The sequence below is a fragment of the Crotalus tigris genome, unplaced genomic scaffold (genome assembly GCF_016545835.1).
Source record: "Crotalus tigris isolate CLP2741 ecotype Arizona unplaced genomic scaffold, ASM1654583v1 scf7180000024370.6872682, whole genome shotgun sequence".
NCBI lineage: Eukaryota > Metazoa > Chordata > Lepidosauria > Squamata > Viperidae > Crotalus > Crotalus tigris.
Window position 1 is genome coordinate 3,277,736 of NW_024100540.1, and position 10,975 is coordinate 3,288,710.

Below are 10,975 nucleotides of genomic sequence, written 5' to 3' on the forward strand. Positions count from 1 at the left end.
ATAAGAGTCACTTGCCCTATTTCAGTGCACGCTTAAGTTATTCTGCAGGGATGCCTTATCTTTAAATAGAAGCTCACCACCACTTGGAAGCCCAGTTCTTTGTTTAACCGGTAGAGACAAACACCATCGTTCTTGAGCCAATGTTTAATTCACCATTAATTGGACCATGATGTGTTAAGTCAATTTTCTGAGTTTACACAATACACTGACACAAACCAACCCCATAGCCGCCTCCTTCTCCACGTCCCAAGCCAAAAAGTGATTGGCGAGTTGATGGGAACAGGGTCGTGCCAATCCCGCCACGAGACAGAGGGTTTCCAAGACCTTCTTCGAAGTATCTCAGAGGGCCCAGACTGGGGGGGGGAAGGGGGGAAGGCCAAGCCCGGGGAGGGAAGTGAAGAGGTTGGGTCTGATACCGGGGAAGGTCTCCGAAGAGCCGGGAGAGAAGACGTACCACCCGCCCACCTGCTTGAACTTCTCTTCTATTTCTCTCCTCCGAGAGGACGCCTCCTCAGTGGGAATCATCCTGAAACCCGACCGAACCCGGGAAGCTGACAGACAAAGCCGGCACCTCTTCTGCACTCCTGTCAACTCGTCCACGTCCGCCTCATTCCCCGCCCCTCCGGTATTGAACGGCCGCCATGCTAGGAGTGGCTCTCTTGGAGCGAGCCGAGCATGCGCAATGTAATTGGGCGGAGCTGTGGCGTGCGCATGCCCATGCCGGCGTCCCGTCTTAAACGTGGGACATTTTGGAGAATCGTCTACGGGCTGTTCGGATTTAGAGCGCCACGCGGGTAGTCCAGAAGTGGGCGGGGCTCTCACCGCGTGTCACGCCTGTCTCGGTGCTACTGTACTTAGTTATAGCCTGGGGTTGTTTAAAAGCGTTCTTGATGGGATTTTAATGAGTGTCTATCAACGAACCAATTCTAGCAAACACTTAGGTCTATTCAGATGTAATTCCTACTGAATTGAGTGGAAGTCGCTCTCAGATGAATATATGCAGTGCTTTTTTTGTAAAAAAAAAAAAAAAAAAAAAGTGCCCGAGCTCACATAACGTCATATAACCCGCCTTGCCTACCCTATAAGGTTCCATCCAAAAAAGGCGCTGGAACTCCGTTCTGGGCGTTCTATGACAAAAAAAGCTCTGAATATATGCTTGCAGTTAGTACAGGTAGTTTGAAAAATGTGACTTATGACGACTTTATAGTTACAGCCTTTGCAACATCCCCATGATAATCTGAAAAAAAATCAGATGCTTGGTAGCTATTTCATATTTATGACTTTGTTTTGTTCCAGGGTCATGTGATCCCCTTTTGTGACCTGACATGTAACCAGGTTACTAACTTATCAACTGCAGTGATTCATTTAACAACTGTGGCAAGAAAAGTTGTAAAATAAGTAAAACTTAACAAATGTCTCAATAACAATTTTTAGGCTCAGTTGTGATAAGTCAAGGACTACCTGTATGCCAATGTGTTATGATAGACTGTTTTAGCTCCTCTGGCAGCTATAAATGATTTATTGAAACAAATGTCCTTACCTCCTCAATATTAGACTACAATAGCTGCTGTTGAAAACAAAATATAAAAGGGGGACTATTTTACTAAATAGTCATCCTTCCCCAGCTTGGTTTCCTTAAGATGAGTTGGATATAAACTGAATTGCAAAATGTAAATGTAAAAAGCAATATTATGTTTCATGAACCATGCTAAATGAAAATGTTTTTTCTGATAGGGGCCCAAATAATTAACTTTCAAAAATGAGTCAAAAGTACACATTGCTCTTAACAATACATACAGTGGAAAATGGGAATGTCAATAAATGACAACAATCTGTCACAAATATATAAGATGCCATATCTGGATGATTACTTGGTAATGTATTTGTTGTCATTTGCCCTTTGGACAGCTATACAGTTTGCTTGCTGGAGCTGTTTTCTTTCCCTGAGATGTTATGACTCCAATTCTGGTTTACCCCTCTTTTGTCATGCCTTACGTATCTAAATAAATGTACTGGGTGTAAAGTGATTTATGTTCAGATAAACTTGCAGAGAAGTAGAATGTTTGAATACAACAGACTTCCTTGTTTTGCACTTTATTTTAAACAGAAATTTCTCCTGGCTACATGGACTTATTCCCAAATTCTAAAATGTGAAAATGTTTTCTGATCAAATAGAAGCAATTAATTAGCTTCCTACAACTTAAGGCAGCAATCCCTAACCTTTGCTGCTTGGCGGCCTGGCTGGGGAGGGGGTGAGGAGGGGGGAACCGGGCCGTGTGAGTATCAGACCAGTGCACATAGCTCAACTCACGTGAGTGTTGGGATTGCGCGCATACGCATAAACGTGCAGCTCAACTAGTACAAGTTGAGCTGTGCATGCATGTTAACGCAAACTCACAACTTGTGTGACTTGTGCTGTGCGCATATGCGTGTATGCTGGCCCACCGCTCACGCAGCCTGATTGCAAATAGACCAAGACCCAGTAGTGGGCTGCGCCTCAGAGGTTGGGAACCCCTGGCATAAGGGACACTATTTTACAGTGCACACATTACAACCAATTTTCTTTATACATGTACTGTAGCATTCCTTGAAAAGAAGAAGTATCAGAAAAGAGTATCATACCTTAATGTCTAGGTACAAACTGAATGCTTAATGGCCATTTAGGTTTGAGACTTACTGTATGCTGACTCATATGAAGCCAACTACAGCAGGGCTTTTCAACCTTTTCACCCATTGTACCACTTTTAGGATATGGCAACATCCGAGTACCACCAGTCACCTAGCAAGGTGTCAAAAACTTGATGACCCCCCCCCAAAAAGGAAAAAAGTGATAAAGTACAGGTAGCCCTCGACTTACAACAGTTTGCTTAGTGACTGTTCAAAGTTACAATGGCACTGAAAAAAGTGCCCCCCAAGCCACAGCCAAGCAAGACACCTGCCTACCCGCCCGACGGCGGTCTTCCTCCTGTCCGAGGTTTTCATTGTTGTGAGCATTTCTGTTGAGGATTGGCAGCAGGGGTGGGGTAGGGGGTGTTTGGTTTTTATTCCACCCGTCTGCTGGGTGGTTGCAGCAGGTTTTGGTCACTTCACATGACCCTGGGACACTGTGACCTTCATAAATATGAATCAGTTGCCAAGTATCTGAATGTAAATCACAAGACCCTGGAGATGCTGCAACATTCCAGCTGATCGCGCTTCTTCTGGGCTCAGCAGAAGTGCCAGGATCAGTGCCGAGCTCCAGCTGGAGCCTGGCGCTGATCCTGGTGCTTCCACTGAGCCCTGACAGCCCTGCAGCTCCAGCCATCTCTCGCTCAGGCTTGTGTGGTGCTGCGCCGGTTCAGCTCATTCCCCTCCCCCGCTACCACTTTTCTAGGATAGTCGCGTACCACCTGCCAGGTGCCCATGTACCACAGGTTGAAAAGCCCTGAACTACAGTATTACTGAAAGGACCTGAATGCTTTAATCCAGGGGTGTCAAACTGCCGACTCACAGACCAGATGCGTCATGGTGAAACCACACCCACCCCACTGCCGGCAATGGAAAAAAACATGATACGTCACGACACGTCACGTGGCAGCGCAAGTTTGACACCCTTGTGTTTAATCCCTATATGTGGAGATGGGAATACGTCCCTAGACATTGTTTCTCATTTCTGCAGTTCACATCAGTGTATCTTCCTCAGAAGATTCCTATTGAATTTTTTCTCCTATGGTTGTTTTCTTAAGGTCCGGGTACAAAAAATATGCAAATGCCTACTGAGGAAGGAGAGTTTTATAGCTATAAAGTAAACATTGAATAAAGCACCCTGCAAATTTACTGTTCTTTTCCCAAACAGATGGCATAATTTGTCTGAGTTATTCCTATTTTTAGTGAAGCAGTAAAACTTGGTCTTTTGGTCACAGAAAGGCACATCCCATTTTATCTTAATGATTTTACACAAAATTGATGACAAGAGTTTTTAAAAAGTTTTCTGTAAAATTGTCCACTAGGTGTCCTCATATACCAGTTTGAAAAAAAAATAAGGGTTGAATGCTTTGTTTCAAGTATTCAGTCTTACATTTAGGACATGTCATTTGTAATTTAATTGGGACATTCCTTTCAGGTAGGGGGCCAGCTATTCTTGATGCAGCTCAGATAAAAGTAAATACTATGTTCTGAGTCCTAATCCACTTAGCAAACAGCAGTGCACACACCACAAAAATGTGTTGGAGAATGGGGAAATGAAATACTTGGCGGAGAAATTCACTGACTCTTTCAGCTAGAGATACTGCAACATAGAAAGATTTTTCAGTTTAGATCTCTGGAATAAACTGATAATTCTTACCATTTTTACATGAATCACACTATTTAATAGTGGACATATATAGAACACGATGTAAAAAGGATGTTGAGACACTAGAAAGAGTACAGAGAAGAGCAACAAAGATGATTAGGGACTGGAGGCTAAAACATATAAGGTTGCTGGAATTGGGTATGTCTAGTAGTTTAATGAAAAGAAGGACGAGGGGGGACATGATAGCAGTGTTCCAATATCTCAAGGGCTGCCACAAAGAAGAGGGAGTCAAGCTATTCTCTGAAGCACCTGAAGGCAGGACAAGAAGCAATGGATGGAAACTAATCAAGGAGAGAAGCAACCTAGAACTAAGGAGAAACTTCCTGACAGTTAGAAAATTAACCAGTGGAACAACCTGCCTCCAGAAGTTGTGAATGCTCAACACTGGAAGTTTTAAAGAAGAGACTGGACAATCATTTGCCTGAAATGGTACAGGGTTTCCTGCCTGAGCAGGAGTTTGGACTAAATGACCTCTATTATTACTATTATTATTATTATTATTACATGGAGCCTCCAGCATCTCCTGAAGATGGGTGTACTTTCTTCCCCTCTGGTCGCTGAGAGGAAGAAAGTGCTTCCTCTTGCTTCATCCCACATGGCTCCTCCACGACTATGACTCAGTCTACTTTTGCACACATGCATAATGCTCTTTGAAAAGTTGTTAAACATGTTCAGAAACCACCTGACTCTATGTGTCACTTGTCACTCTGACAACTGGAAAGGTGTCTAAACCCTCCATCCCAGGCACCTGTCCCAGCCCATTATATGTTAAGGAAAACAACTGATTGTTGTTTTTTCCTGCCAGTAAATGACATTTAGTAGGAGCGAAATCAAAGCCTGGGGAATCCACCAATGCCCCACATTAAAACTACAAGGACAACACTTACTAGTAAGGCAGAATAGAGTCCAAAAAGCAGGGCAGGGCAATTTATATGGCTGCCATACTTTTTTCCCTACTCAACCACTGGAAGATACTGAATAGCGAAGAATAGGAAGAAAGAGGGAAATCTGCAAAAGAAAAGAGACTGGCTTTTCTCTTGTGTCTCTTTCTCATGAAGTCACAATTCTATTTTTTCACACAGTTACACCCAGTGTTAATATGTGCCCCTCTTATAGTTATCCTTCCAAGAGAGAGTGACAGTTTACCATTGAGTAATAAAAGGTTTGTGGCATCAATTTGAACTTTATGGCTTCTATTTCTTCTAATGGCCTTTAAATCCCAGTGGGCTAGTAGATCTGCAGAGTGATCCTAAATTGATTCTCATATCTCTTTTTCCTTTATAAGCATGACCAATGCCATGCTTATATGATATGCTTCTATTTTATCTTACATAATTCTTGTAACAGAGAAAATGCCTATTGTGAGGCTCTCTTATAAGAATGCTTTGTCTTATTAGCTATAATATTTTCAGTTTATTATTTCACATCAGAAGAGCATGTACTTCTGAAAATAGTGGGAATTCCTTGTAAATAATACCTTTTCAGAAACTCCAAAATCAAAGAAAATGTTCCATCTTTGTTATATTTTTCTTCTCCATTTTTTTCTTTCTGTGTATCATGTAATTCTGAATTTATCTGAAAGTATATTTCATTTTAACTGCAATCATACTGTATTATATTATGACAAAAAATGTCCCATGCATTCAGAAGGAACAGAGAACTTTTTAAAATAGTACCTGAAATTATTTTGCTAACCTTCGAATACATTTGGGTTTCTTTTTTGTTAATTTAAGCCCATATGTAAGACATGAATCACCTAAAACAATCCCTGTGCCAAGCTTCCTTCAGGTACTAACTTATCAATTTATAGAAAAATGTTACTCCATGCCTTTTAGAATCAGTTATCAAGTACCACAAATTTTTAAAAGGCAGCAAGAACAAGTTATTGATTAACTGACAGGCCCTTGTCCTTCCTGAAACGGGATAATACAACATCTTAGTCTGGAGATCTCCAGTACACTATTATACTACAGTCCCATAATTCCCAATCAACAGAGCCATCAGATCTAGAGGAAAGCTGTTGAAATAGTTCCTGTTAGGTCTCTTCCCTGCATCCTGGGAGATGTAATTTCCTTGAGTTTCTAGAGCCTTTCTAGGCAAAATAATAGTAAAGTGGATGGGCTTTATATCACTAACAAGAGCTTGTGTTTATCTGATCAGATAACAATAGCTGTGAAAACTCCCTTTGCCTTGTGGCTTTGATAAATAAAAACGATTCATTTGTTGGGATTATTCATTGCTTTTGTGGGCTGTATTCCTCACTAGGGATTGTTTGCTTGGGCACGTAAATCTGAGGAATGGGTCTGCTGTCTGTTCATCTGGCATTGCCTTTGGAGATTCTCAATTATCCAGGTCATGGTTGTCCCATGCTGTTCAAAAGGCAACTGGACTTTCTTGGTTTTTTCCCTTGAAAACATTTCGCTTCACATCCAAGAGGTTTCTTCAGTTCACTTCTTAGATGAGAAGCAAAACATTTTCAAGGAAAAAAACCAAGAAAATCCAATTGCCTTTTGAACAGCACCTATGGGACATCTGGCATTGCATTTCTTGCTTTCCTCTGCCTGTTTTTCAAAGCTTTCAGAAGCAGCAACAACTTCCTGGTTACTATCTGACCATAAGCATTTGAGTGTTTGGAAAGGGTGTGGAGAAATAAGAGCTGCAGTTATTGCTACCGTTAAAACATTTTCCTGGCTGGCCAAGAGTGGTAAAGAGAAAAAAAGCTCTTTTTTTCCAGAGAAATCTGAGGTTGGAGGTGGAGGGAAGAAAAGCTCCTATACATTTCCTCCTTCTTGAAGAGATACTCTGCAAGATAAAAGTGAAGAGCCAAATTCTTGTCAGACAGAATCCCAGCAACAAAGTCACAGCTGGAAGGAAAAGAAGGAGGGGTACCGGAGAGCCAAAATTAGTTGTCCCACTGATGGCCTCTTAAAGCCATACCAAGAAGCTTTTAAATTATTACGGCAGAAGCCCCTCCTGCCAAGTTTTTAATATCACTGGTAAAAATTGAATTAGAATTTTAGTAGGGAGAGTTGGCATCCAGATTTGAAATTTCCCTCCTATTTATCATCTATAACAGTGGTGGTGAACCTATGGCACACGTGCCAGAGGCAACACTCAGAGCCCTCTCTGTGGGCACATGCGCTGTCGCCCCAGCACTACCTCCTCCCATGGCCCCCTCCTCACCAGCAGCCCCCCCCCCGGAGGAGAGTTGCCCTCAGGCACAGCCCACACAAAGCAGCGCAGCCAAGTACATGGTAGCTGGGCAGCAGGGAGAAGACTGTGCCCTTGTGCCCTGTTATGCGCAGATGATACTGTGGAGCATGGGCGGGGGTGTGGGGCCATCATGGCACTGCTGGGCCATGGGTGATTTTTGGTAGGCCGTGGAGGTGGTGGGCGGCCCAGCGGGCAGGGTGGAGCAGGGACGGGGGTGGGGGGCAGTTTTTGGACACTCGGTCTCTAAAAGGTTCACCATCACTGATCTATAACTAGCAATCTGTTGTAGAATATTGCAGTTGCTCAGTTCTGAAGAAAATGAATTGGTTGTGATGGAGCATTATCATAATAGTTGGTAGTATATAAAATTTAAAAAATAGTATAAAGTAATACACAACTTGAATCATATCATTATACCAACGTGACCTATCCTACTTCTCTGTCAGGAAGTAAAAGAAGCCATAATAGGATCAGCTGTTGTTAACTTGGTAATAATGGGAAGTCTTCATTGAGGAAATAGAAATAGCAGGAACATTGAGGGGAATTGTTAATTTTAATTGATTACATGTGAGTATAGTTGACTGTGTGTCTTGGCCCTTCAAAAAAGAAAATTTTAGTAAACATTAGTAAAAGTAAGTCACATAGCAAAGAAGCTAATAGGGAAGAAAAGCTTAGAAGAGATGAGAATTCTTTAATTAAGGTAAGAAAAAGTACAGAATTGTAATTTTAGACCAGGGTTGCCAAACTCAATTTCATTGAGGGCTGCATCAGCATTGCGGTTGCCCTCGAGGGGGCTGAGTAGGTGTGGCCAGGGTGGGTGTGGCCTACTGGATGGGTGTGGATGGAGTGGGTGTGTCCTATTGGGTGGGCATGGCCAGCTCTATATCGTTCGCGTCAAGGGTGCCTGTGGGGCCTGGGCAGGAGTGGGACAGATCTGAGGGTCTCTGGCAGAAGGGGGTGGGACCGGGGCAAGTGCCAAGGCATGGTCCACTGGAGGAGCCTCACTGCCTGCTGAAACCTCTCCGCTGGAGCCCATCAAGCCGGATATGTGAAATAGATGAGGGCCATTTGCTGGCCACTTCCAGGTGATGGTGCATTTCTTCATTCCTCACAAAGGGTGACACCTCCCCAGCATGCACCCAGGAGGCGGGGCCGACACAACAGGGGCTGGTTCCTCACTGTTTCCAGATGGCCTTGTGGAGCTAAGACTGAATGCGTTTCAGCATAGATGGCCGCCACAAAATTGTACATTGGCTCCTGGCTGGCCTGGGCCAGGACCAAGGCAGTGGGGGCCGTTCCCTCACTGTTTCCAGGATGGCTTTGCGGGCCACATGAAACCACTTCGCGGGCCGTATCTGGCCCCCGGGCCTTGTGTTTGACATGTCTGGCCTAAGGCCACAAGATACTAACATTCCAATAGGTCTATATTATTGCTTTTAAAATATGTCACTTGAAGACATATACTGTACTGTGTTCATTCAGCCCATCAATATCAGTTGAAAATGTATTAATTTGGTCCATTATATCAGTTCTCAAATTCATTTAGGCCTCATAGTCGCTTTGAAATGAGATGGGCAGCAAATAAATGTAATAAATAAATCCTAATGTCCACATATACTCAAAGAGAGGAATCAAAGCCTGTTCTTCCCCATTCAGACCCCCAGAATCTTGATGGCAATACTTGATTGTTCAGAGGTAGAGATATATGAGCATCATTTGCATTTTGTAAGCCTCCCAGAGTCCCTAATTGGTGAGCATATATATTTTTTCGGACGCCGAGCCGACACGGACACTGACCGCAACGAAACATCGTGAATCCCGTACACAGATATGTGGTGCATTGAGAGTTGCGGGAGGGAATAGGAATGAAGACACAGATGTGGCTATGAGTCCCCAGAGAGTAGTGCAATGAATGCGGGGAAGGGAGGTGGCTAGACCTGAGACCCTGCCGGATGATCAATCTAATACTATGCAGGTTACTTCAGTGCAAGGTAGTACGGGACGCTCTCCCCCCAGTTTAGGAGTCATGAATAACAAAAAAGGAATCAGCCATAGGAGCACAAAATCCAAAAATGCACTATACGATACCATGAGTAATGCAAGGATCAGCCGGCCGGGACCCGTCACAAGGTCTATGAGCCGAATGTGGGCACGGCTGCACTCATAAGCGAACTTCCCCACCCTCTGGCTTTTATACCCTGATGATGATGGCAGTAGTATAGCCATCGAAAGCTCGGTTATTTATTAAAAAGTTGATTGTTTTTACTTCCTGGTGATCGTCTTTTATCTGTTAAGTATGTATGTACCCAGGAATCGATACTCTTCGATTTTTAGCTTAATTATATATATATATATATATAATAAATAATAAAATATTGATGATACTTAATCCCAATTGGTGGAATTGCCCAGTAGCTTCACATGGATATTAAATGTGAATAGAGAGAGTATAGAGCTTTGAGGATCCCCATAAAGTAGAGGTCTATCTTTCTCACTCTACCAACCCTGGTTCAGAGAAAGGAGCGGAGCCAATGCAATACTTTACCTCCTACTCCTAACCCCTAGTTCAGAAGGTAGCAAGAGTTGCTAAGAATCAAGAAGAGCCAGGATGGAGGCAGCACCCTATTCCAATCCTGCTAGAGATTATCTACACATATGATCAGTGCCGTCACAGTATAATACTTTGTGCCAATCTGAAACTCAACTGAAAAAGTCCAGGTAGTCCTTCCTTCCAGGGCCTTCTGAAATGGCAAACTGACCGTGTTTGAAGATGGATAGCCAGTGTGGTCTAGCGGTTAAGGCATCAGTTTAGAAAGTGGGAGACCATGAGTTCAAGTTCTTCATTAGTCATAAAAGCTGGCTGGGTGACTTTGAGCAGATCATTCTCTCTCAGCCCAACCCACCTCACATGGTGGTGTTTTGGGAAAGTTGAGGGGTGTATGTTGGATACTTCATTGTCTTGAGTTATTTGTAAAAATAATAAAAGCAGGATCTTTCTGCCGCAGTAATTAGGAAAAATGAGTTGTTCATGCTTTCAAAGTAAATAGATTGGATTTTATATAGATCCAGAACATGTTCCCACTAAACCTAGAGAACATGGATTCAGATTAGATTTTTTAGTAAAGTTTGATGGCTTTCCAGCATTCAAAAAAGGGCACAATTATTGCTAACAATCCAACCTGATGAGTGGCCCTAGTTCTAGCAGGAGTAATTTTGTAAAGCACATGGAAGAGAGCAAAATGCCATAGGGGATTATTTTAAATAGTTGGGTTGAAAAATGTTTTGGTCAGCACAGGTTTTTTTTTATTCCCTACAGTACTGTGACTTCGAGAAATGCTGTTCTCAAATCCTTCTGTTCTATAAGTAAATCAAAAGAACATATAATTAATATTTACAAAAGATGCCCTAGGATAATGGAAACTAAATTGA

General features: G+C 42.8%; 1 protein-coding gene across 11 annotated transcripts in view; it reads right to left on the reverse strand.

The window, feature by feature from the left end:
* EXOC7 (exocyst complex component 7) overlaps positions 1-692 on the reverse strand; it is a 45,217-nt gene extending 44,525 nt beyond the window's left edge. For 2 of the 11 annotated variants that reach the window (XM_039327978.1, XM_039327977.1), the window contains exon 1: positions 466-684. In XM_039327978.1, coding sequence (XP_039183912.1) covers positions 466-525 — 60 coding nt within the window. In that variant the 5' untranslated portion in view covers positions 526-684. Of the gene's footprint in view, positions 1-220; positions 425-454 lie in introns of those variants that run through there. The other 9 variants (XM_039327984.1, XM_039327974.1, XM_039327975.1 and 6 more) reach the window with 9 other exon arrangements.
* Between the last annotated feature and the right edge of the window lie 10,283 nt (positions 693-10,975).